Source organism: Sus scrofa, chromosome 2 (assembly GCF_000003025.6).
Source record: "Sus scrofa isolate TJ Tabasco breed Duroc chromosome 2, Sscrofa11.1, whole genome shotgun sequence".
Taxonomy (NCBI): domain Eukaryota; kingdom Metazoa; phylum Chordata; class Mammalia; order Artiodactyla; family Suidae; genus Sus; species Sus scrofa.
Window position 1 is genome coordinate 80869791 of NC_010444.4, and position 26488 is coordinate 80896278.

General features: G+C 45.7%; 2 protein-coding genes across 5 annotated transcripts in view; one reads left to right on the forward strand and one right to left on the reverse strand.

Annotated features, from left to right (window-relative positions):
- On the reverse strand, nt 1786–25802 carry ZNF346 (zinc finger protein 346). Of its 4 annotated transcripts, none has more exons than XM_013987550.2 (7): nt 25572–25802; nt 17891–17994; nt 17258–17350; nt 15083–15227; nt 10805–11038; nt 5428–5521; nt 1786–3169 (listed from the first exon to the last, which is right to left on the reverse strand). In XM_013987550.2, the coding sequence occupies exons 1-7, from the start codon at nt 25744–25746 to the stop codon at nt 3082–3084; spliced, it is 933 nt and encodes a 310-aa protein (XP_013843004.1). In that variant the 5' UTR covers nt 25747–25802; the 3' UTR covers nt 1786–3081. The 4 variants fall into 4 exon arrangements, with proteins under 4 accessions (XP_013843004.1, XP_013843006.1, XP_013843007.1 ...); NM_001244480.1 differs by having other exon boundaries at nt 1797–3169; nt 10805–10990; nt 25572–25787; XM_013987552.2 differs by lacking the exons at nt 15083–15227; nt 17258–17350; nt 17891–17994 and having other exon boundaries at nt 25572–25791.
- Nucleotides 25841–26488, forward strand: part of UIMC1 (ubiquitin interaction motif containing 1) — a 145082-nt gene continuing 144434 nt past the window's right edge. The window contains 1 exon segment of the mRNA NM_001097447.2: nt 25841–26015. The gene's annotated coding sequence lies outside the window, so the exon portion shown is untranslated.

Below are 26488 nucleotides of genomic sequence, written 5' to 3' on the forward strand. Positions count from 1 at the left end.
CCCAAAGACCCAGACCAGTGTTCTCCATGACATGCTTCCTGGCAGCTATATGGGTACATAACACAGTTCTGTGTGCGTCCAGCTTTGAGGCAAGAGCTTTACATGCACGATTCCATTCATCTCCTTAGGTGTCACTGGCTGCAGAGCCTGGGGTGCCTTGGATAAGACAAGGTTCTGTATCAGAGGAAAGTGACTTCTTGCTGGACCCCAAAGAAGAACCACCCTTGACCAACATATTGCCTTCTTCTCCTCTTCAATCGAATTGAATCAGGAGGCTGAGCCAGATACCGTCTGCCTATAGATAGACTCACCTCCCCAGGGAGACGGAGAGCTTACTTCAGGCCAATAATAGAAAGAGCAGTCCTCATTTACATAGCACCTCTCATGTGTCAGTCACTGTAGTTGTTTCCTATGTTATCTATTTTTTCAATTCCCATAATAAACGTAAAAGGTAGGTACTAATGTTTCACCCTGAGGTACAGATCAACGAACTCACCTAGATCTCATAGCCCTGCAGTGGCAGAGCTGGGGTCTGAGCCTTGGCTGCCTGATTCCAGAGCCTGAGCTCTTTGCTGCTGCACCAGACTGCCTCTCCTGGGCTGATGCTTCTCCCTCCACAAGAAACACCCTGGCCATCAGAAAATGCAATATCATCACCTCACTCAAAAGGCTGTTATATAGATCAAATGCTAGTTTCCTAACTTCTTCAGTTTTTTTCATACCCTCGGCTGAGTCAGTGCCTGCATCTCATGCTCCCACAACACCCTGCATAGCCCTCTGACAACTGTCACAATGATTTTTAACAGTATGTAAGCTCCCTGAGGGCAAGAGAATGCTTCATTCCTGCTTCCCTAGGCCAACAAGGTTGGGCATACTGCTGGCAGGGACTCTGACTCCAGACTAAGAAGACCTGCAGATCAAGGGCTCATAGCATGGCGACCCATGCACCTTTCTGCCCTTCACTTCCCCGTCTGGTGGATGGGGCTGACTGGGACATCCTGGATGGGGTAGAAGGGCTCTGGACAAATTGCTGAGGCAGTCTAGGCTTTGGAAGCTGAGCACTGTGTAGGGCCTTTCCCAGCTGGTGAAGAGCAGGTGCCGGAGAATAGTTTGCTGAGTGAAGAGTAGGAGCTGAGGCCGCCTGGGCACCTTCCTCACATCTGGCTGTCTGAAACCAAGGGTGGATAAAGGGCTCCCGATGTCATCACATGAACTCCTTCCCCAGCTCATGTCTAGGTCATGGAAAAGGTTCTTCTTCAAAAAATCACGAGGCCTATGATAAGTCCTGTGGAACAAACCTACCACTGTGTTAGAGCTGAGAGGGGAAAGGCCATTGCTCCTTAGGTATCATCATTCATTCATTCAATAGACACCGTGTGACACACCACTCTGTACATGAGGGGAATGGAGATGAGGAGGCTAGGTCTCTGCCCTGAAGGAGTCAGCCTGGACAGAGCCGTATCGGATACAGCTTCCATTCTGGCCTGCCTGGCTGTCCCCTTTCCTGTTCCCCTGCATTCCTTCTCCACATAGCAGCCACATGATCATCTAGAACAAAGCGGATCCCCAGCTTCAACCTTCTAAAGACCTCCGTGAGGCCCTCTAGGACAGGGGTAGGTGGATGAGCAGATGAGCTTACATTGAATCAAGGGAATCAGAGTTGCCAAGAATCTGGATGTCTGTCTCCGTCCCAACTCCTAAAATCAGTATTTGGGGTGCTGGAAGTCTGAGTGTGGTGAAGGTGAGGGGTAAAAACACACATAGTAGATCTAAATCTCAGGCCTGTTAAATTGCAATCTGGGTCGTGGGAGAAATTCTTTATTTAGATGCTTCAGTGACCAAGAGACGGAACATAAGCACACGCACGCACACCCACACACGATACGGAAAGGCATTTACAGGCGAAGGGATAGGGAGTGTTGGGAGGAGGTCACAAGAGCAGCCACAGGCTTCTTTGACCCAATGAAGAGGGATCTCAGATGGTGACCCTCCCTGGAATTCTTGTTTGAAAGCTACGAGGTAAAGTCCATGCCCAGTGAAATCCCAGGCCATAAAACACAGTAGTGTTAGAAAAGTCTAGCTGTGGGGAGAGGGAAACATCACTGCGGAAACTTACGCCAGCTCTCCTTTCTTCTCCTGAGCCTATCCTGCTCCTTGGTACCCAGAATCTCCTGGTGGATGGTAGGGGAGGACTAGCACCACAGCAACCTGGGCAGGTGTTTTGCTGCAAGAGGGGAGAGAGGGCTGGCAGGGCCGAAGGGCAGCAATTAACCTCTGAGCGTGCTGGCACAAGGCAGTTTGCCTTTAAGGGTAGAGAACCATCCGGAAATTTGCATGTGGGGACTTTCCCATATGACTCTGGGTCAGAGCACCTATTGGAGCTTTCCATGATCCCAATGGGTACTGAGGTCTTCAACTCTAGTTTGTCCCCAGTTGATGCAGATCCTTAGCACCATTCAGGAACCGTGGAGAAGGGGGCTAAGAGGGATAGCAATGCTCTGCCAGGACTGTCACTGCTTCAGGAGGAGACTTCACAGTGGGCAGAAATCTGTACAACTGGCCAGCATCTGATCCCAGGCTAGGGAAAGCTTGAGCCTTTTGCGGGGAGGAGGAGTGCCACATTAACTCCAAGCCTCCATGCGGCAGCTACTTCCCTCTGCTCTAGGCTAAGATCTGGTGAAAAAGCTCCATTTCACTGGAGATACCTAGAGCCTAGGGAGAGCTCAGTTCTTTAGCGGCAGGGAATGGTCAAAAATCGACCTGCAGAGGAAAGACAGGCCTGGGGCCTCATGACATAGGGCCCAGAGGAACTGGGGAAGGGAAAAGGCCATCCTTCAAACTATCACCCTGGGAGACCCCAAGTCCTGCCAAGATCCCTGCTTCTCTTATCCTGACCTACAGGGCTTATTCCAAAGGGGAGGAATGGGGTGGATTTGCCTGGACAAATCAGAGGCTGTCTGTGGTCCCCTCCTGCCTCAGGCCTATGCAATCTCCAGGTGTAAGAAAGGAGGAAGAAGGAGCCATCATCACAGGAATCTGGCTCACGGCTGGTCCAACCTGGGGTGCTGGACAGAAACACCTCTAGTCTTCCAAGGTGGTTGAGTCTTTCTGAATGGGTTGCCTTTGCGTGGGAATCTGGCCCAGAGGTGAAGCCATTGTTTTTGGTGACCTGCAATTTGAGAAGGAACAAGGACACAGGGTTATTTTGGGGCAGCTGTGATGGGACTCCAGGTAGCTTAGTCTAATGATAGTACAGCTCTTTCAGGACCTTGGGGTAATAAGCAGGGCAGCTCTCCTCTACTGAGGGCCACTGCATGTTAGGCACAAGGCTGGGAGTTTTGCTTCCAGTATCCTATTTCATCCTCATGTTAATTCAGCACCCCCATTTTACATACGAGGAAACTAAATTCAGAACATATAAGTGACCTGCCCATAGTAAGTGTCTTTTAAGTGTGGTAGATTTAGGACTGTAGCCCGTGCTTTTCCTCTATACCAAACCCGTAGGCAGGGCCCTATATGACCCGGATGATACGGAATGACCATTCTTCCCTCACATGGAATGTAAAGTGGCTCTCCTATCACTGTCTTGCTAGTATCACCTGACACTGTCTTATTTGTTTAAAGATTTGTTTAGGATCTACTTTTACCACCAGAGGGGGATTTGAAGGATCAGGCTGTTAATGGCAATGGTCTTAGTTCCTACTGTGGGTCCAGGACCCAAAACAGGGCTTGGCATGTAATGGGTATACAATAAATATTTGTTGAATGAATGAAAGCTTATCTGTAATAATTCCCTTTATTGGTACTAGAACTTCACATATATTATCTCTAACCCTCACATCATCCCATAAGGTGAGAATAATGAGCTCCATTTGGAAGTGGCAGAGCAAATTGAATGGGATTTGGAGTTAAAGAGGTTTGAATCCTGTGTCTAACTCCAAGTAACTATGAGATCCTGGGGCAAGTCACTTAACCTACCTGACATCAGGTTTTCCTTGCGTTCTAATTCAGAGCTGCTGCTGCAAATTAAATAAGATTAAACTAGGTGTTCAATAAATTGCACTATAATCTTACAGAGCCTCTTTGAGGTCCACTGACTCACCTAAGGTCACATAGTGGGAAAGGGTAGGAAGAAAACAGTAAAACATTAGCTTTTTCAAGTCTGGGCAGCCCCAGGGTAGGGCTCTGGCTGGCTCCAGGCTGTCTGCCAAAATTGCACTGGTCAAGTTGTAAGGGAGGCATACTGAAACGGAGGGAGACCTAGGCTGAGTTGCTACAGCTTGTCTCAAGCCCATGCCTAAGGGGAGCTTCCTAACTAAAGACCTATATATCAATATAACGGAAGATCGGCCACAGTGTGGGAGAGGAGACTTTGGGCACAGCAGAGAGGACCAAGGATGTTTTGACCCCAACACTGTACTTCTACCACCTTTAATTCATTCAGCTGTGTAAGCAATGCAGAATCAATCACCAAAGTCAAAGCAATCATTTCAGCAGACTTGCCTGCCTGAAACTGCTTCCTTGTCTGTAAAATGGGGATAGTGGCACACGGTCCACACTACAAGTCCCCTTCAGAGAGGAAGGGGCAGAACCAAGTGGGCCCTTGCCTGTTCATATCTCCTGGCACCCCAACCTCCCCATCAGCATGATGCCCTGGAAGAGCATGCCGTGAACCAGAGGAGCCTCAGTGTGGATTATGGCTCTGCCTCAGAAAACCACTCTGAATGGTGGCTGCCTATATGTAAAATCAGAATAATAATCCCTTCTTCTCAGGATTGTTGTGAGGATTACTTGAGAGAATTTGCTTGGTATATGGCCCGAAACAGACCAGGAGCTCAAAGAATGTTAGTCATGTTCAAGATTATCTTGAACAGAGGACTTTGTTCATCTCTTCCTTTCAAAGCATTGTCACGATCTGTAATTACTGGTTGTTTACTTGCTTATTGTTTGTCTCTTCCATCACAGTGTAAGGCTATTCTGAGAGCAGGGTCTGGGTCTGTCTGTCTTGGCCACCACTCAGGGAGGGTTGGTAAAAATTTCATTAAAGAACCTGGTCGTACCTGGTAATAACCTGTAGAGGGAGCTCTTGCCACAGAGTTGATGGCAGTGAAACCCAGCATCTTTAGGCCAGTGATGGGGGAGGGTGGGGTAAAGCTCCCTAGACAGATGGCTAACAGACAGAAAATCTAAGTACTCTTAGGATAGCACCAAGGAAATCGTTTATGTTTTTCTACTAAAATCTCCAGCAGGTCTAAAGGCTGGGGAGAAGCTGAAGGGAGAAGAACTTAGAGAGGAAACACTTCTTTCTGTTAACTGATTGAGCTTCTATTGACTGAGAAAAGACTGCCAGGATGGAATGGCTTTGTTCTGATTCCAAAGCCCTGAGCTCCTGCTGCAGACCCTTGAATTTCAAAGTTGACTACTCACTGGTTCTTGTGTTTGAAGCCGCTGACATGAGCTTGGTACTGTTCTATGGAGTTCAGCACTATCTTACATGTCTTGCAGGGGTAGCCCTTTCCGGCTGAAACACATAAAAGTAAAGATGTTAGTTATCCAATAAGAAGGAACCTGGGGACTGCTGCTTTTGACAGTATGTGCAAATGCCCTTCTGAAGATGGATAGGTGGCATGAGATGAGATGGTTGGCCCTGAAAAGAATCCCAGAGGCCTCAATGCTCAGGGGGCACATGTGTGCCTATGTGTTCCCTGGGGCTGAGGACCCCCTCATTCCCAGCATCACACCTGGTCCAGAGGAACTGTCTGTTAAGCAAATAAAAGACTAACAGAACAAAGAGGTGGACACTTGGTGTAACTGTCTGACTTGACTGTGCTAAGCAGCCACATTAAGGATGCTCTTTGCTAAGAGATCTCTGGGAAGGTGCCACTCTCCTCGGGGTTGCAATAACAGTAATTAATTAGAAGACCTGTTATGAGAATCAATCTGTCTATTATGGGGCTCACATACCAGGACTGCTCCAATGACAAAGTGGCCTCTCTTCACATGGTCTAGCAGAGTAAGCACGCGTCAGGAGGGAAGACAGGGGGCTGGACTGCTGGCTCAGCATTCCTGTGACCTTGGCTAAATCCCTCCCCCTTTCTGATCCTCAGCTTTTCTTGACTATAAACCAATTATACCACAGCCATAACACTTACAATAAAAAGCAGCCATTATTTACCAAGTGCCTGATACAGGCCATACACTTCATGTAATTTTGACTGGCCCTCATAATGATCCTGTGAAAATCATTCTCATTATTCTCTTACAGAGGAGGAAAATAAGGCACGGTCACCTGCCCAAGAACACAGAATTAGTAAGCGGCAAACTCGGGCTTGGCTGACTACAAAGGCTGTACTTATTGCAGCATGCCAGGTGCTGGCTGTGCAAGACAGGCAACTGCACACATGACTTTTGCAGCATTTCTCTCTCTCTTTTTTTTTTTGCCATTTTTTGGGCCGCTCCCGCGGCATATGGAGGTTCCCAGGCTAGGGGTCTAATCGAAGCTATAGCTGTCGGCCTACACCAGAGCCACAGCAACGCAGGATCCGAGTCACGTCTGCAGCCTACACCACAGTTCACGGCAATGCCGGATCGTTAACCCACTGAGTAAGGCCAGGGATCGAACCCGTAGCCTCATGGTTCTTAGTCGGATTCGTTAACCACTGAGCCACGACAGGAACTCTTGCCGCATTTCTGAATCATCTGTCACCCTAAAGTCTCATCAGTTCTGGAGTGAGATCACCTGGGTGCAAATCCCAGCTCTATCATTTGTTTCTTTTTCCTTTTTTTGGCGTATAGAAGTTCCTGGGCCAGGAACTTCTATACGCCATCTGCAATCTACACCACAGCTGCTACAATGCCAAATCCTTAATCCACTATGCTGGGCCAGGGATGGAACCTGTGCCACCAAGACAATGCTGGATCCTTAACCTGCTGTGCTACAGGGGGAACTCCCCCGCTCTATCGTTTCTTACCTGCAGGACCAAAGCCCAGCTACCTAAACTCTCTGGGATTTGATTTCCTCATTTGCAAAAGTAGAGCCTCTCTGAGACATAGGTTCCTTACCTATAAAACGAGGTTAAGGAGTTCCTGTCATGGCTCAATGGTAATGAACCCAACTGGTATCCATGAGGACATGGGATTGATCCCTGGCCCCGCACAGTGGGTGGGGGATCTGGCATTGCCCTGAGCTGTGGTGTAGGCTGGCAGCTGCAGCTCTGATTGGACCTTTAGCCTGGGAACTTCATATGCCATGGGTGTGGCCCTAAAAAGATAAATAAATAAATAAATAAATGCAAGATCGTGTTTAAAAAAAGGGAGTTAATATTAGTATCAACCTCACAAGGTTATTATGATTCAAATAAAAGCAACAGGCACATAGTAGGTGTTCAATAAATGTTAGCTTTTATCATATTAGGATTTCACTCTTATGGGAACCATGAGTCATGCTGGCAAAGAGGTGACGATTATCTTTTTTTTTTTTTTTTTTGTCTTTTTAGGGCCGCACCTGTGGCATAGGGAAGTTCGCAGGCTCAGGGTCAAATCAGAGTTGTAGCACCGGCCTACACCACAGCCACAGCAACGCAGGATCTGAGCTGCATCTGTGACCTACACCACAGCTCATGGCAATGCTGGATATCCTTAACCCACTGAATGGGGCCAGGGATGGAACCTGGGTCCTCATGGATACTAGTCGGGTTCATTACCACTGAGCCACAACGGGAACTGGAGAGTATCTTTTTTTTTTTTTTTTTGCCATTTCTTGGGCTGCTCCCTCGGCATATGGAGGTTCCCAGGCTAGGGGTCGAATTGGAGCTGTAGCCACCGGCCTACACCAGAGCCAGAGCAACGCAGGATCTGAGCCGCGTCTGCAATCTACATCACAGCTCACGGCAATGCTGGATCGTTAACCCACTGAGCAAGGGCAGGGATCGAACCCGCAACCTCATGGTTCCTAGTCGGATTCGTTAACCACTGTGCCACGACGGGAACTCCGAGAGTATCTTTTAACCAGTCTTCCGTGGCAGCTACAGCTACTGAGAACACCAGCAAATCTCTTGTATCCCAATAGGCTAGCCAATGTTCCCTGCTACATTAGTTTCTCTTGTATCTTCGGGTATTTCCTGGATGACACATCCCATTAAAATATTTAAGGGGAAAATTATTGTAGTCAGAATTCCCGACTTATTTATTTATTTGGCTGTGCCCATAGCAAGCAGAAGTTCCCAGGCCAGGGATTGAACCCATGCCACAGCAGTGACAATGCTGGATCCCTAACCTGCTAGGTCACCAGGGAACCCCATGATCTTTTTTAGACATTGAAGGCCAGAATTCATAGTTCAACACTATGCCAAATTTTGGATACTTATGCCCTTGGAATCTTACAATGCTGCGAGATAGATGGTTATCTCCATTTTTCAGAGCAGGAAACAAGCTCAGGGAAGTTAAATGGTTGACCTGAGGTGAGAGCTGCCCTCTGGTTCATGAAGCTCCTGTTCTCCCCTCTGCAGTTTTTGGGACCCTCCTATGTGAGGTGTATCTCAGCACAAAGTTTACTGATCTGTAAGCTAGATTCAAATCATCATTTGGGGCAAGTGAACAGAGACACACACTCTTTCCAAGGCCGTGGAAGGCTTCCCTGTATCTACATTTAGTGGACAAAGTGGGTGCTTAGGAGCCTCATCATAACTGACCCCTCAACAACACCTGACAAAATCAATGACCCCTCCTTTCTTCAGTCTCCTGGCCCTAGGCTTTCAGCATGCTGCACTCTTGATTTATTTCCTCTGCTGGCTCCTTCTCAGTTTCTTTGGCTGTCTCTTATTTGATCTCCACCATTTAATACTGGCATTCTAGATGGCTCAGTCTTGGTTTTCCTTCTTTCTTAAAAAATTTCTTCTTCTTATTTTCGGCTGTACCTGCAGCATGTGGCGATTCCCAGGCCAGAGATTGAATCTGTGCCTCAATTGTGCAACGCTGGATCCTTAGCCTACTGAGCCACGAGGGAACTTCCTTTTTATTATTTTATATCATGGCAAAATACAAACATCAGAAAATTTACCAGTGGGGAGTTCCCGTCGTGGCTCAGTGGTTAATGAATCCAACTAGGAACCATGAAGTTGCGGGTTTGATCCCTGGCCTTGCTCAGTGGGTTAAGGATCTGGCGTTGCCGTGAGCTGTGGTGTAGGTTGCAGACGCGGCTTGAATCCTGTATTGCCATGGCTCTAGCATAGGCTGGCGGCTAGAGCTCCAATTAGACCCCTAGCCTGGGAACCTCCACATGCTGTGGGTGCGGCCCTAGAAAAGACAAAAAGAGAAAAAGAAAAAAAAAAAAAAAAAAAAAAAAAAAAGAAAGAAAGAAAAAGAAAAGGAAAATTTACCAGTGGAAAAGAGATATTAAGGGAATGAGCAGGGTGGGATCAAGTTAAGTAGGGGTAAGAACTGGAGCAGAGGAGGGTCAGCTGCAAGAGCACCCAGAGGTATGCCAGCTGGATGCTATGTTGTGAAACAGGGCTCTGAGGATCTTGGTTCTAGTTTCCAGATTCCTCAGCATACGGGACTGATCCTGTTAAAGGGGCAGGCACTGCCTGTATGTGGGAATAGTAAAGAATATTAGTTGTTCCTTTCTGATTTTGAAGAGGTTTGCAAAGCAAGGTCTTTCCTGTCTGGCTTCTATAGGCACTGGAGAAGCAATACTTGGCACCCTGCTAGAGGGATCTTCTCCTTGCATCACAGTTACTGCTTGCACTCTTCTCATGTGTCAGCATGGCCCAAGGACAGCTTGGGCTTATGGCTGCTTTGGGGTTTGGGGGGTTGGCAGAGAGATATGATCTTCCCCTTGCTCATATGTGGTCTCGAACATTTATGGCATCTGGGTGTTGACCTCTCCAGATTTTGGGAAGACCACAGATGCTCTGAGCAGTAGCTTCCCTGAGGCCAAGTTTGTACCTGGATGCCATGAGGGTCTGGTGCTGCATCTCTGTAGCCTGGGGAGGAAGACTTGAGGACCAACACCAATGCGCACATAGGCTCCACAGGACAGGGACTGTGTCAGTTTGGGTCACTACTATACTCCAATGAGGGAACACAGCAGGTTTTCAATAAATATTTGCTGACTGAAAGAGAAAAGAATAATCACTCCCTCTGGGAGTTCCCACTGCAGTGCAGTGGGTTAAGGATCTGGCGTTGCCACAGCTGTGGTGTAGACTGCAGGAGTGGCTTGGATTCGACCTGTGGTCCAGAAACTTCCAAATGCCTCGGGTGCAGCCATAAAAAAAGAAAGAAAAGAATTGCCCCCTCCCCATCCTTATCACAGTCTGTGAGTAGGTGCTGTGAGAGGAGGGATCCTGAGGACAGTATAAAATCTGGTGGAGGCTGCTGAGGCCTTCGCACAGGAAATGTGAGTGACAGGGAGTTTAAATCCTAGGTTACAAACTGGTGGCCTTTGCCCCAAATACAGCTTGCAGGCAAGTTTCACACACAGGATTTAAACTTTTAAAAATTTAGTTGCATATTTAAAAATCTGGAGAATTCTTATTCAAGTCTGGCTCCTAGATTCTTTCAAAAAACTGGAAGATATGGTAATAACTGCCCAGGGTTGTCTGGGAGAGGCCTGTAACTCTTCAGCTAATCCTATCCCCTTCCGGCTCTTTCACATATTTAAATTTCCTGTCTGGCTTCTATAGGCATTTGAGTTTGCAATGCCTGCTTCGGAAGACCTCAGGAGGCAAAGTGCAGCTGTGGTGGTCCAGGGAGCCCCAGCAGTCAAGCCCTGTTCCAGCTCTGGGTGTAAACAGGGCCCCCTTACCTGATGAGTCAGTGACAGCAGGGTCGGCCAGCCGCCCATAGTGTGCCATGAGTTTGAGCTTGGTCTCCTGTTTCCTATGTTTCTTGCCCACATAATGTTGCTGAGCCATGACAGGGTCATTGAAAGTCGCGTGGCAGAGGCTGCAGAACTTGTCTGGGTCTATCATCTCTCTATTCTGGTGCAAGGCTAAGGTGGAGGCCACAAGGAAAGGGTTTGTAAGGCGTTTCGACAGAGCTGCGGCGAGAGAGTTCAAACAGAAACAATGAAAAAAACCAGAAGGTACCAGTCTTTCGAGTCAGCTGAATGCAAAGAAAGGCTGGGTCACTAGTTAACCACACCTGCAGATGTGGTGCTGCCTGTGTGACTCACACAGTGAAAGCCTCCTTTAATTGAGAAGATATGGGGGAGCCCAAAGACCAAGCTACTTTGTTTGGCAGCTTTACTTTAGGCACAGGAATTCTGATTTTCTCATATTCTGAAGAGGCTCTGCACTTCTGCTATCAAGCTACCAAATTATAACAGCTTAGAGATGTGCTTGTAGTCTTTTCGTCCTTCAGAATTCCCTAGAACTTCACAGCAAATGGGACAAGAACTTTGGGTGTCTTATTCCCATCCTCAAAGTACCCCAGTTACAGATCTGGAAGCCAGTGCCCAGATGTAGAAACTGTGGGCCTGGAGGGTCGTTTAGAAAAGGCACCATACTAAGGAGGCCTTTGGGGCTATCCTGTCTTCTAGGCTGAGTGGGGGAGGGAGGATGGCATTGACATTTTGTTGTGAGCTTCATATATATATATTTCCTCTTCTGGTACTCAGAACTACACCATGAGGTGGGTATCATTTTGCCACAATACAGAGAAAAACCAAGGCTCAAATGGGTGAAATGACTTACCAAGATCACCCAACTAATGAGTGGATCTGGGTCTGTGTGACCCCAAAGACCATGCCCTCTCTGCTATGCCAGGCTGCCAGAGTATGTGGCAGGGAAACATGAGGCCACAGCCCAGGCTTTCACCTTCAGGAAACATCCCTGGCTTGGTCCATGAATTCAGTCAATCAGAGTCTGGTAAGGGTGTAGGTGTAAGCCTCCTGTGGGCCAATATGTGTCCTGTGCTGACTGCAGGCTGCACTGCTGCCTTATAAAGGGGGTGCCATGACTCACCACGTGTCCACCTGGCCAGAATGGCATCAATGTAGCAACCACTGCTTTAAAAATGTGGCCCCACCAACAGTGGGGGTGAGGGTGGGGCTCAGCAGCACTCACAGACAGATGCTTTTTCATCTCTGTACTACTTCAAGGGGGAAGTTTGGAGGATTTTCCGCAAGCCAAAAGAAACTTGCTGGATCTTCCCACAATGGTTTTCCACATAGGGAATCCCAATTCCCCTGGCTACTGATTTTCCTTGGTCACTGTTTTAGCAAGTCACTTGAAAAGCAATGTACATGTTGTAGAATATTTAATAATATGAGAAAATATTCACTATGTGGCATTGAGCGAAAAAAATAAAAGGTCATACAGCAAACTGTTTCTTATGTCCTCAGTTCTGTAAAACAACAAAAACTATACTGGTGATATATGCAGAAAAAAGACCAAAAGCATTGAGTAAAAGGGTGCTTTTCAGTATTTTACAACTTTTCTACATTGAATGTAGATTTGATATCAGAAAAGAGGAATTAATGGTCATTAAAACATAAAGGTCATTTTTTTTTTTTTTTAAATGGCTGCACCCGTGGCACATGGAAGTTCCTGGGCAGGGATTGAATCTGAGCCACAGCTGCAGCAACGCTAGTTCCTTTAACCCACTATGCCTGGCCAGGGATCAAACTTATATCTCCGCAGTGACCTGAGCCACTGCAGTTGGAATCTTAACCCACGGCACCACAGCGGAAACTCCTAAAGGTCATTTCTTAAAAGAATGAAGAGAAGCATCAGAGGTGAATGGCTAAGTAAAATTGAAGGAACCACATAAGGGACATCCAATAAAAAAGAGAGTTATGGGAATCGTCCCTCAGAAAATAACTTGAAATATGGCAAGAGTATTTTACAAGGATGTCTGCTGCAGTGTTATTTATAAATACTAATAAAGGAGAGGGGGGAAAAAACATAAATGTTCACCATTAGAGGAATGGTTAAATAAATGTGGTCTGATGGGATACTCATAGTTATTAAAAATGTTTATGAAAAAGTTTTCAATAACATGGAGAAATATGTTATATCAAATGAAAGGCATATACAGGAAAATTATACACATTTGGCCATATAGTTATTAAAAGATATGTGCAATCTATATGTGTGTACTGGTATTTCAAAATGTTACCAACATGTTAATGGTGTTTCTCTCTTGGTAGTAGGATCTGGGTGATATTTTACATAACTTTTGCATTGTTTGAACTAGAACTAACAGTAATGAGTATGTATCATTTTTATAAAAACAATAAAGTTAAAGTAATCTTTGCTTATATACATAATCTAGATATACATAAAACAAATATACACACAGATATACACACACACACATAACAAGAGATTATAGGAGAAACAGTACTCCAAAATGTTAACAGTGGTCATCTTTGGTAAAATTATGGGTATTTTCCTTTCCATTTATCTATTTTTTCTACAACATGTTTGTATTACTTTTACATTAGAAAAATGTTTAATTTCAGAAATATAGTTATTTCTCATGTAATAGTTATTAAACTCATGTAATAACATGGGAATGTGCTTAAACTACAAAATTAAAAGTTAAAGCAGGATACGAATGGTACATGCACTATGAGTACAACTATATAAAAACAAATCTGTCATGTGACAGGGGCCAAAAGTAGATATGGAAAATAAACTCTTGAATATGGCATCTTTGGAATGGGCACATTCCAGGAAATTTTCCCCATTTATGGAAAAATAATGTCATGTAAATCTAACGGTAAGTGACCTTATAAAGTTCTGTCTTAAGCTAGTTTCCCTTGGCCTAATGTTTAACCTTTTTGGTACCATAAATGGTACCAACACTGACTTTAAACAAAAGCAATCAGTACAAATATAACTTAATTATGAACAAGCGATAAGCAAGGCCAATGACACACTCCAGGTGGTGGATGCTTGACCACTTACTGCATTTTATGTGGGGATTCCACTCACTGGCTATCTTAATGATGGCAGTAATACTGTAATAGGAACTATCATTTACCGAGCATCTATTATGTCCTAGGTTCCTTATAGATATTATTTCATCCTTATAACCTATGAGGTAGATAGTATTATCAACATTTTATAGGTGAGAAAATTCAGGCATGAAGAAGTTAAGCCATACAGATGGTAAAAAATAGCAATGCCGGATTTAAAGTTGAGCATCTATGACTTCAAAGTCCACATCCTATTGTCTCATAGTTGGAATATTAGATTTGGGTGAGATAAGAGAGTGTAATTATGAGTCATTTTAACCTTATCTTCAAAGCCTTCCAAAACACAGTTGTCCTATTTTTATAATATAGCAGTATAAAAAAGGACAAGTGTTATAGACAGCATAGCCGACTTTTTGGTCCAAAATAAAGAGAGAAGCAAAAATTACCAAGAGAAATATGAAACAAAAATCAAAGAACTTCCAGTCTTGACTAATTGCAGTTAGCAGAGATTAAAACTCCCAGAAAGTCAGGAGTTAATGAAAGTGAAGGCTGAGCCCCATTGGTGAAAAGACAAAGGGGGCTATTAGCGAAGTCACTGCACTGGGAATGAATTCATGGCAGCTGCAAACAGTTTGGGGGGCAGTAGTGGCAGCACTGAAGTATTCAGCTTTGAAAGGCAAGTCCTTGTCTTGAGGAGAACAGGCAGCTTCGAGGATTAAAGTGAGCAGGGCATAACCTAAGCATACAAAAAAGACACTGCTTTAGCTTTTAACTTGGAATGCATGGTAATAAGGGCAGGTGGATGCTGGGAGGGGAAAAATCTAAGTGAGAGAGTCAGAAGATAGAATACTCTCTCGGTGTGCATAGCCTGGAGGATTTTGGCATTCCTGAGTTATAATTATTTGTCAGGACAAAAGCTCAGGGCGAAGAGGCTTCTATGAAGAAAAACTGATATAACCAAAGATAGGGAGGTTAGGTGAGCACAACTCTGATGCTGCATTTCAATGAAGCTGGGTCTACTTTGATATTTTTAAGGGCTCTCAAAAGCAGTTCAACCTCTCCAGGTCTGTGGCCCCAGTGAGCATCTGGGAGCACCTGGCATTGGTGCCTTGAGGACGGGAGGGGTCCCGATATAGCACCACTCAGGAAAACCAGTACCTTCCACCTTAGTGGATTGCTGCTTCAGCTTTAAGTTCTTTGCGTGGGTCTTCCCCAGGTAGTGCGACTGGGCCACGACAGGGGAGGAAAAGGTCATGTTACAGATGGGGCAGCACTGGTTCTTGTCTTTGCTTCTGCTGCTCTTCTGGTTAGGAGAAAGAACACAGGTCTGATCACGCCACTGCCCGGCCAGAAAATCTTCAATGGTTCCCCACTGCCCACAGGAGAATGGGCATTCAAGGCCCCCTTCACACACTAATCCCAACCTACCTTTCTGGATTCTTCGCCAGCTACTTCATCCCATGCTCTACTCACCATACCCCATTTTGTTCCCTGCTGCTTCCTTGTTTTACTTGGGCCATTTCTGCTGCCTAGAATGATCTTCCTTTCTTTCCTGTCTGGCATATGTCTGCTTAGCCTTCAAAGCCCAGATTAAATATCACCTCTTCTGAGAGACTTTTACTCAAGAAAATTACTCAGTAAACAATTATCAAGCCACTTTTTTGTGATTATTCCAGGAAGAATTAATCCTGTTCTCCTTCTGTATTCCTGGAGTGCATTAAATAGATCTCTATCATAACACTTGTCACCCTAAACTGACAGTGTCACAGCTTAGGAGACCCTTCTGTGAACTAAAGTGCAACGTTTGGGCATAGACCCTTGGACTTTGTTTCCTATCCTTAGTACCCTACTGGAGTCTGGCACACAGCAGATGTTCGCAGTTTGTTGCACAGGCAGATCAATGGGTTTTATTTCATGATTATGATCAGGCTAGAAAACAATGTATTTCCAGCCTAAATTAAGGGCTCCCAGCCTCTCTCTTTGGTCTGATCTCTGAATAAAGTATACATTCTAAGATAGCATTTTTCATCCTTGGTACTCTTGATGTTTTGCGTTGGATAATTCTTTGTTGGAGGGGAAGGGGCCCATGATCTCATTTGAACTATTTGGCCACCCTGAGAGTTGAAAGGACAAAGATATAAAGAGGTGAAGTGACTTGTCCGGGGTCATAGAGTTGTTCTTGTCTTTCTGAATTCTAAATTCTAAGAAGGACAACCAGGGGATGAGTCCAGTACATTTGGAGAAGGATAAGCAAGGCCCTTCCAAACCTGTGGTCACTATAATAGGGAGGTACAGTTTGTAGAGTAAACTCTTGCCCACTGAGCATCCACTAGGAAGTGAAATTTTACCTTACAATATCCTAACAGTAAAAGGTATTACATTCATTTTATGGGTGAATAACAGAGAGGTTAAGTGACTTGGCCAAAATCACTCAACCAGTATGTTGCTGAGCTAGTCCTGGGACCCAGTCTGCTGACTTCTCATCCCATGATGTCTGCATAGCCTGCCTTGGAACAAAAATACTGGTACACTTGAGGGATAGGGGTTGTTTCTGCATAATTCTCACAGTGTTTTTAAGGCAAAAAGCGATTTACATCTTGATCAGAGCAGGCATTTGGAAAAGTGTTCCTTCCACTTGTTTATTCCATTCATGTGCTGCACTCAGCTCTTTTCCTCAGCTCTTAAGCAAGCAGCCTGGCTTTCTCCCACTTTCTTGAGCGGGGAATGGACAGCAGTCCTACTCTAATAAACCAGTGGGTGTAACACAAAACAATGGCTCTATTTCCTGAGCCTCTACTATGTGCCGGGCTCTGTGCTGGGTGCTTTTATAAACCTTCCCTCATTTTAGTTTGAAAAAAATCCTAAAAGGTAGTTGATATTAACCTCCTCATTTTTAGTCTTTTTTTTTTTTTTTTTTTTTTTTTTTGCTATTTCTTGGGCCGCTCCCACGGCATATGGAGGTTCCCAGGCTAGGGGTCCAATCGGAGCTGTAGCCACCGGCCTATGCCAGAGCCACAGCAACGGGGGATCCGAGCCGCGTCTACCGCAGCTCATGGCAACGCCCCACTGAACAAGGGCAGGGACCGCACCCGCAACCTCATGGTTCCTAGTCGGATTCGTTAACCACTGTGCCACGACGGGAACTCCTAACCTCATTTTTATAGAGGAAGAAGTCAAGGCTCAGAAAAGTCACGAGACTTGCCCGAGTCACATGACAGGGCGGAGATTTGAAGCCAAGTTGATCTGACTCAAAGCCCACGCTCTTTCCACCACACCAACCTGCCTGCTGGCTTCATCAGGAATCGAGCAGTCTCAACATGGCAGCTGGATTACCTGATCTGAGTCTAGCTTCTTCGTTTCCCCCTTTAATGTCTCCATTCCATGGATTGCTAGGTATCTCTTCACTTTGTTGGCATGTTTTTTGCTCTGTAAGAACCCAGGAAAAAGATCAAAGATAGCCAAATGCCATTTCATATCTAAGGCACTCAACAACACTTACTATTTTCATCTGATTCATCTTCACAAAAACTTCTGAGGAGAGGGTGGGGGAAGAAACCTAGTTTATTAACCTTGTACAAGGCACTTAAATCCTGTCAAGTCTAATCTTCACAACAATTTATAGGAAAATTATCTTCACCTCTTATAGATGAGGAAACTGAGGCTGAAGATAGTGAGGTTTCTTGCCCTAGATGAGTAGCAAGAGTTGTGATTCAAACACAGGTCTATTTAAAGCTGAAACACATACTGTCTACTGTACCAAGCTGCAAGGGAACATATAATGATCCTGATATGGATGGAAGAGATGAGACTGAAAAATTAAGTCAATCTTCAAGTCACAGCCAACATGCATGGAGGCAACATATGGGTGGCTAAGAAGGAATTAACTTCACTGTGCAAGCCAGGGAGAAGTGGTGGCTTGGCACTAGGTCTAGAAAATAAAGCAGTTCCAAAGGAACAAGGACATACCTGGTAGTGTGCCAGCTTCTGGGACTCAGAAATGAGCAAGGCGCAGCAAACCTTACACTGGGTATTGGTAAAGAGACACTGGTTCTTCTGGATCATGTGTTCCACTAAAGAGAGGAAAATAAAAAATCTTTCAGGGAATTCCCACTGTGTCTCAGTGGTAACGAATCTGACTAGCATCTATGAGGATGTGGGTTTGATCCCTGGCCTCGCTCAGTGAGTTAGGGATCCAGCCTTGCTGTGAGCTGTGGTGTTGCAGAATTGGCTTGGATCTGGCATTGCTGTGGCTGTGGCATAGGCTGCCGGCTATAGCTCCAATTCGACCCCTAGCCTGGGAATCTCCATATGCCATGGGTGCGGCCCTAAAAAAGAAAAAAGAAAAAAAAATCTTTCAGTTAAAAACCTGCCCCAGGAGTTCTTTTGTTAAGGATCTGGAGTTGTCACTGCAGTGCCTTGGATTGCTGTTGCGGTACAGGTCGATCCCTAGCCCAGGAACTTCATATGCCATGGGCACAGCAAGAAAAAAAAAAAGGTAACCCCCCCAATAGCACCATTTTTGAACCGTGCCTCAAACACAAGCACTGAGTAATGGAATACTGTACCATTATATCGGCAAACCTCAGTCACCCCTCCTCTACTGCTTTCATGACTTCAGCTATATTCTTGTGCCAATTATCATTTACTTTATCATTTTATGTAAGCCAACTCTTTTTTTTTTTTTTTTTTTTTTTTTGTCTTTTTAGGGCTGCACTTGCAGCATATGGAGGTTCCCAGGCTAGGGGTCGAATCAGAGCTGTAGGTGCCAGCCTACACTACAGCAACAGCAATGTGGAAACATCTATACACTGTAGGTGCAGCCCTAAAAAGACAAAAAAAAAAAAAAAAAAAAAAAAGGCATGAGTTCTATCATGACATCGATAATCTGAAGCCAGGGCAGAGTCCAGAAAGCTATGAGGGGATGGCAAGCTCACGTGTTTTACCTTCTACTCTAAACCAAAAAATGGTCAAGTTTCCCTGGAGGGAAGTGCTTGGTAGGGAACTCTGAAGGTGCTCCCCCTACTCCACAAGATCTAAAGCTTATTAAAGAAGCATGTTGTCTGGCTATATTTCTGCCTCTTAGGGTCTCTTGCTTATTTCCCCATTTTCCCCCTATACTGTTTAGTAAATATTTGTGAAAGACTTTGGGTGCCTCAGTTGTGCTCACAGAAACCAAAGGAAGTGGGTCTGTGAATACACCTGGGCCAGAGCTTTATTTATTTATTTAGTCTCTTCAGGGCTGCACCTGGGGCATAAGTAAGTTCTCAGCCTAGGGGTCAAATTGGAGCTGTAGCTGCCAGCCTTCGCCACAGCTACGCCAGATCCAAGCCATGTCTGTAAACTACACCACAGCTCACAGCAACACCGGATTCTTAACTCACTGAGCAAGGCCAGGGATTGAACCCAAGTCCTCATGAATACTAGTTGGGTTTGTTACCGCTGAGCCAGGAGGGGAACTCCTGGGCCAGAGGTTTTTAAAGGGAGGGTGAGAGATTCTTCAGCATGTGAAGCTTAAAGGGAAAAATGTTAACCCAGGAGTCAGAGTCCAGCCATCCCCTCTTCACCTGGAGAGGCTGGATTTTGTTTTGTTAAAGGAGATGCTCTTGTCTTTCAAGGACATTCAGATTCTACCTCCCAAGACTAAATAGGGCAAGGATCATATCATTTATTTATTTTTTTTATTTTTATTTTTTGTCTTTTCTAGGGCTGCATCCGCGGCATATGAAGGTTCCCAGGCTAGGGGTCAATTTGGAGCTGTAGCTGCCAGCCTACACCACAGCCACAGCAACATGGGATCTAAGCCACGTCTTTGACCTACACCACAGCTCATGGCAATGCTGGATCCTTAACCCACTGAGCAAAGCCAGGGATAGAACCCACAACCTCATGGTTCCTAGTCAGATTTATTTCTGTTGCACCACGACGGCAATGCCAGGATCATATCATTTATGACTTTGTATCCCCAGCATTGAATAAAATGCCTGACCCATAGAAGGGGCTTGGTGAATACCTGCTGAATGAATGAAATGCTCCTCTTTGGTCTCAGAGATTACACTCACACAGTTCACAAATATGTATTCAGAATGCCTTCTATGTGGAATTCTCTTGTGGTGCAGTGGGCTAAGGATCTGGCCTTGTCATTGTAGTGCCTCGGGTTGCTGCTGTCGTGTGGTTAAATACCTGGCTTGGGAACTTTCACATACTGCAGGTGCAGCTAAAAAAATAAAAATAAAAAAAGAATGCCGTCTATGAGCTTAGTGCTGAGGCCAGGTCAACAAATAAGAGTATAAAGTAAATAAATAAGCAAAATAATGAGAAATATTATGAAAACAAATAAACAAAGTGGTAGAGAATAATGGGAGCAGTATAGTCAGTTAAGACCATGCATGGGAGGCATATGCCATAAGAAGGTCTGGGGGAAACAGTGCTCCAGCCTGAGACAGTGTCAAGTCTCTGAGGCAGGGATGAGTTTGGCATGTGCAAGGACTGAAGAGAAGGATAGTGTGGACAGAGTACAGTGAATGAGAGAACAGTGATAGGAAATGAAACCGGAGACACAGCTTGAGACCTACCAGATCGTGCTGAATGAATATGAGGCCTTATAAGTCATGATGTGAACTATGGATTTTATTCTTAGTGCAATAAGAGGTGACAAGATACGGCTTATGTTTTGAAAAGATTAGTCTGTTCGCTCTGACAGTAGACTGTATGGGAATGGGAATGAAAGCAGGGCGAACAGGGAGGAGGTTTTGTAGTCTTCTAGGCAATAGAGGATAGACATTTAGGCTAGGGAGGTTGGCAATGGAGATGAGGAAAGTGGATGGATTTGGAATTATGCTCTGAAAGTAGATGTGACATCCAATTTCACTGATTGGATGTAGGAGGTGAAGTCAGAGAGGAGTCAAGGATAACTCCTAGTTTTTCTCTTTTTTCCTTTTTTGCCTGCCCTGCAGCATATGGAATTCTCAGGCCAGGGATCAGATCCAAGCTACAGTTGCAACCTACGTCACAGCTGCAGCAACAACAGACCCTTAACCCACTGTGCTGGGCCAGGGATTGAACCTGCATCCCAGTGCTCCAGAGACAACCGCCAATCCTGTTGTACCACAGTGATAGCTCCAACTCCTAGGTTTTGAACTTGAGCAACTAACAGATGAGAACTGGAGGAGGGTGGTCTCGGAGGATAAATTAAAGACTTTTCTTTTGGCTATATTAAACAAAGGCCCTACTATAGCCTGAGGTGTGGCTGAGACTGTGTGGCAATGGGGACCTAAGAGGGCCCAAGTTAGCCACATACTCCTGGCCAACTCTGAGGTTATGCACTATGTACAGAAGAGATGCAAAAGGGCCTGACAGAAGGTAAAAGCCAAGGCTGACTTTATTTATTTATTTATTTTTAAATTTTTTGTCTTTTGTCTTTTTAGGGCCAAAGAATATGGAGGTTCCCAGGCTAGGGGTTGTGCCGGCCTATACCACAACCACAGCAATGTGGGATTCAAACCGCATCTGTGACCCACACCACAGCTCATGGCAATGCCAGATCCTTAACCCACTGAGCAAGGCCAGGGATTGAACCTGCGTCCTCACGCATACTAGCTGGGTTCGTTAACCACTGATCCACGACAGGAACTCCTATTTATTTACTTATTAATTTATTTTTGCTTTTTAGGGCCACACCAATGGCATATGTAAGTCCCAGGCTACCGGTCAAAGTGGAGCTGTAGCTGCCAACCTATACCACAGCCACAGCAATGCCAGACTGGAGCTGCATCTGTGACCTACACCACAGCTCACAGCAATGTTGGATCCTTAACTCATTGAGCAGGGCCAGGGATCAAACCCGCATCTTCATGGATACTAGCCAGGTTCGTTACCAATGAGCCACAACGGGAACTCCGGAGCTGACTTTAAAACGGCCTGAACTCTGAATGCACTTTCCTACCTACCCACAGATCCAGCTGCAGAGGACTGAGTCCTTATGGGCTCCAGGTATTTACTGAAGCACTGGCTGACCACTAAGCAACACAGACACGTGGAAGACAGGAATGATAAAATGAACCAAATTGGGAATATTTATTCTTAAAGTATTTAGCCACCAGGAAGTGGTTTTCTTGCAAAGTGTGAGGAAACTCTAACTTTTCCATGCATGAAATCACATGAAGAGTCCTTGAGACTACATGAAAAAAGAGAGAGATGCCTGGCCAGCCTATAATGCTGTTTCAGCTCTAGCCATCATGAGACTACAACTGTCTAAGAGACCTTGAGTCAGAAATGTCCAGCCAACCCTTTCCTGAATTCCTGACTCACAAAATCTGTGAGAAGTTCATAATATTTCCCACAGAGGGAAACATAACTTACATGAATCATCAGAATTCTGAGAAGGTGGCCAGAAAGTTGCCCAGTTATCCACAAACAACTCTAATCCAACTACCAATTACCAGAAATGGGCAGGTTTCATATTGGACATTAGGTGCTTAGAAAATCATTGGAAAGGCTGAAGGTGCTAGAGTTGAGCCTTCCAGAAATGTCTCTATGAACAATGCATAACTGTTTCAATAGGTGAGTTAAAGCTTCTGAGGCCTCCATTGAAGCCTTGCTGGCAGTAAGCAGCTTCCATTGTCACTGCGCATGCCTCTTAACCTATGAAGCTGGAGAACGGATGCAGGAACACTGATGAAGGAAGATCTCATAGTTCTACCACCTTTCTTATTTATTTGTTTATTTTATGGCCATGCCTGTGGCATATGGAAGTTTCTGGGCCAGGGACTGAATCTGAGCTGCAGCTACGACCTACCATACCTCAGCTGCAGCAATGCTGGATCCTTTTAACCCACCATACCAGGGATCAAACCTGTGCCTCCACAGTAACCCCTACTGCTGCAGTCAGATTCTTAACTCACTATGCCACAGCAGGAACTCCTTCCATGACCTTTCTTGATAGTAACTATAGCCAACAGCCATAGGAATATGATCTTCACAGCATTTCTATCTTTCAGCTCTTATGAGAAGGCAACTGATTTACAGGATTTAATTTGTATCCCTATAGTAGATAAGCAGAGGATGGGGCAGAGGCGGAGAGATCTAGAATGTGAAGTACAGGGTTAATTTTCACAAGGTCAGTGAAGCAGAGCCAGTAAATCTAGCCTTATCAATAACTAAATCAAATGTGAATAGTCTAAATAGCCCACTCAAAAGGCAGAGATTATTAGAGGATTAAAAAAAGCAAGATCTATTCAATGAAAGTCTATTTAGCAATAAAAGGAATGAAGTTTTAATACACACTACAATTTGGCTTAACCTCAAAATATGCTGAGTGACGGAGTTCTGTGGTGGCTCAGTGGGTTAAGGATACAGCGCTGTCACTGCTGTGGCTTGTGTAGCTGCTGTGATGCGGGTTCAATCCCTGGCCCAGGAAATTCCACATGCCACAGGCACGGGCAAGACAAACCAAAACCAAAACCAAACATATTGAGTGAGAGAAGCTAAATGCAAAATACTACATATATATGATTCCATTTATACGAAAAGTCCAGAAAAGGCAAATTTACAGAGACAGAAAAAAACTAGTGGTTGCCTACAGGAGGAGGTGAAAGTGAAGATTTAATGTAAAGCGGCACAAAAGAACTAACTGGAGTGACAGAAATATTCTAAATTAGATTAGTGCCATACAACCCCATAGTTTTACTAAAAATCACTGAATTGTACAGTTATTTTTTTTTTTTTTGTCTTTTGTCTTTTGTTTTGTTGTTGTTGTTGTTGTTGTTGTTGCTATTTCTTGGGCCACTCCCGCGGCATATGGAGGTTCCCAGGCTAGGGGTCCAATTGGAGCTGTAGCCACCGGCCTACGCCAGAGCCACAGCAACGCGGGATCCGAGCCGCGTCTGCAACCTACACCACAGCTCACGGCAACGCCGGATCGTTAACCCACTGACAAGGGCAGGAACCGAACCCGCAACCTCATGGTTCCTAATCGGATTCGTTAACCACTGCGCCACGACGGGAACTCCTGAATTGTACAGTTATAATGGGTGAATTTTATGGTAGGTAAATTATAACTCAATGAAAGTGCTAAGAGAAAAAACAAAAAACCAAGTTGAGTAGGACTTGGTATTACAGGTTATCTACCTAGACCTCAGATAAATTATTGGACAAAGTGAGGAAAGGAGAGAAATGTTCAAAGTGACAGTGTGCACACACAGACAGTTCACTTTTCAGCACACAGATGCTGTGTTCTCTGCTTCAGGGTATGCCTTCTCTGTTCCTTGAGGACAAAGGTCACTTCCTCTTTGTGCACCTTCAACTCTTAGATATTCCTCTTTAGTGCATCCACTACATTATACTGCAACTGTTTTGGTGTCTGCTTCCTGGACTAGACTACAAGCTCCTCAGGACAAGGACAGTATTTTCCTCATCTCTGTGGCTCTGAGGACAGCCAGTCTTGAGAACAGAGCAGGTGTCAGTGAATGTCAAATGAATGAAAGGAAAATTGCTGAGGTTGAGGGCGGAGGAGAGGCAACTTTGTGCTAAATACATTTGAATGTATGAGGATGAAGGAGACAGGTGCTCTATACTAATTTAAGAGTCAGACTGGACTAAGAAATATTCATCAGGGTATAGGTCTGCATACCACTCCAAATTTAAACATCTTCCTAGACAAAAATTCCATTTATCCCAGGGCAATCAGTTCACAAGCAACATATTTACTTTCCAAAATTAGTCTGCTCAGCAAGTAAACAAGCCTTTAGAGAAATCTGATTTCCCTGCAGATTACCTGACAGGATTAGCACAAAGGCCCAGTTTGTGTACTTCTGGGTTAGTTAAGCAGATAGCTCTGCTGACTGTGAAGGGTGTCACATAGCAGGGTCAGGGCAGCTTTTTCCATCCTCCTTTTTCTACTCCATCTTACTCAGTGCCAAGTCAACCTGGGAAGCTTCAGTCCAGAAGTGGCCCCCTGGGTAGCCTTGTGTATCCTGTTCTCCACAACACTGGGATACAAAGAAGCTGGAGTCAAAGTATATCCTGGTCAGGTTCTCAGGCTCCTGGCCCACATCTCTGAAAAGGGACCCAGCTGGTGGAGACAAGAGATATCAAGAAGCAGGGGGTAGGCCAGGGCTCGGTCACCAAGTCCAGGAAGGACAATGGTGTAAGGCCTTCTAGGGCCCTCGGAAGTGTAGGGCATGAGAAGGGAGGCAAGAGACACTAGGACCGGGAAACCTGGAGATTGGTATAGTGAAAGGGCTAAGAGTCTGGCCAGGCGAGGAAGGTTCTGCAGATCTGAGACGGTGATGACGGCACGCCCAGATGATTCCAGTCCTGGAGTTTAGGAAGATATGCGCTCTGGTGCATGAAGAAGGCGGGGGAAAGAATCCCACGCCCGAGCATGAAAAGGCCCTTGATCATTTGCACGCGATTCTTGGGGTGCCGCGGTCTCGATTTTCAGTGGAGCTACCCACGGCGCTCGGGCCCAGGTGGGGTGCACGAGTCAAGGGAGTCCCGGGGCGCGTCGCGCAAGGGGACAGGTCGGGCGCCAGGGGGTGTGACCGTAGACCCGGGGGCTGATCCGCATTCTCGCCCCGCGCTTCCGCCACTCCCGAGGAAATGAACAGGCGGGCGAGGGGATTCCTGCCTCTGAGACCCCCGGACTCACCTGCCTCCCTCCCCACTGGTTGGGCCCCGGACACTGCTTCCCAGAGGCGGCGCGCCCTCTCGCGGTCGAAGCGCAGCGCATCCAGCTCCCGGCCCTCCCGCTCCTCCGAGCTGTTGTATAGCTGGGCCACGCCGCTGTCCGCTGCTTCCACTGAGCCCAACGCGGGATACTCCATCTTCCCCGCAAGCTCTAACCTGCCGATAGCCGCTCAGGAACGTGGGTCTCGCGAGATGTGGGTGGGAGGGTGACTTTGCCCGGCCTACAAATCTCGCGAGGTTTGGGCACCGCAGACTACGTTACAGTGCGGGAGAGCGGCTACCTTTTCAACGCTGCTGCTCGGACATCGGAGGTTGTGAGTGGAGTTGGTCGCGGCTTCCACGGCAGCCCCCTCCCTCCGGGACAGGCTCGTGCAGTCCTTGGCTCAGGTTTCTCACATTGCTCACGGTCAGCTTTTGACACTTCTCGTTTCATACTCATGAAAGCCCTGTTATGTGGGAATATATTTGTTTCACTAGTAGGGAAACTGAGGCCCAGAACTTAAAAATGGCTTACTCAAGAGTTCGTTCCTAGTAAGTGGTAGAGCTGGTTGTCCATTTCCATGATTCGATTACTATTAATATTACATACCATTTGAGTTCCAGGTACTAACCCCCAGCCTAGTCTTCCTGCTAAACTGTACTCCAACGTAACTGTCACAAGCTGAAATTTATTCCAACCGCTGCGTCTGCTCCTTCTTCAGTCTTTCCGAGCACTCTCTCGCGCGACAATTATTTTAGCATCCTCACCGGCCCTTTCGTTTATCCCTCAGGTATTCTCCCAAAACAGCAGCGCCAGAGATCCTCTTTTATTTTATTTATTTATTTATTTTTGTCTTTTAGGGCCACACCTGCTGCATATGGAAGTTCCGGGGTTAGGGG

What these genes read in the sequence shown, in the direction of transcription:
- ZNF346 (XM_013987550.2), bottom strand. Translation starts at nt 25,746, where the DNA reads ATGGAGTATCCCGCGTTGGGCTCAGTGGAAGCAGCGGACAGCGGCGTG. An exon ending in AGAAGCTAGACTCAGATCAG is followed by an intron (nt 15,228 to 17,257) that starts GTAATCCAGCTG and finishes TCTCCTAACCAG; the next exon opens with AAGAGCAGCAGAAGCAAAGA. An exon ending in TGCTGTCACTGACTCATCAG is followed by an intron (nt 5,522 to 10,804) that starts GTAAGGGGGCCC and finishes TATGTGTTTCAG; the next exon opens with CCGGAAAGGGCTACCCCTGC.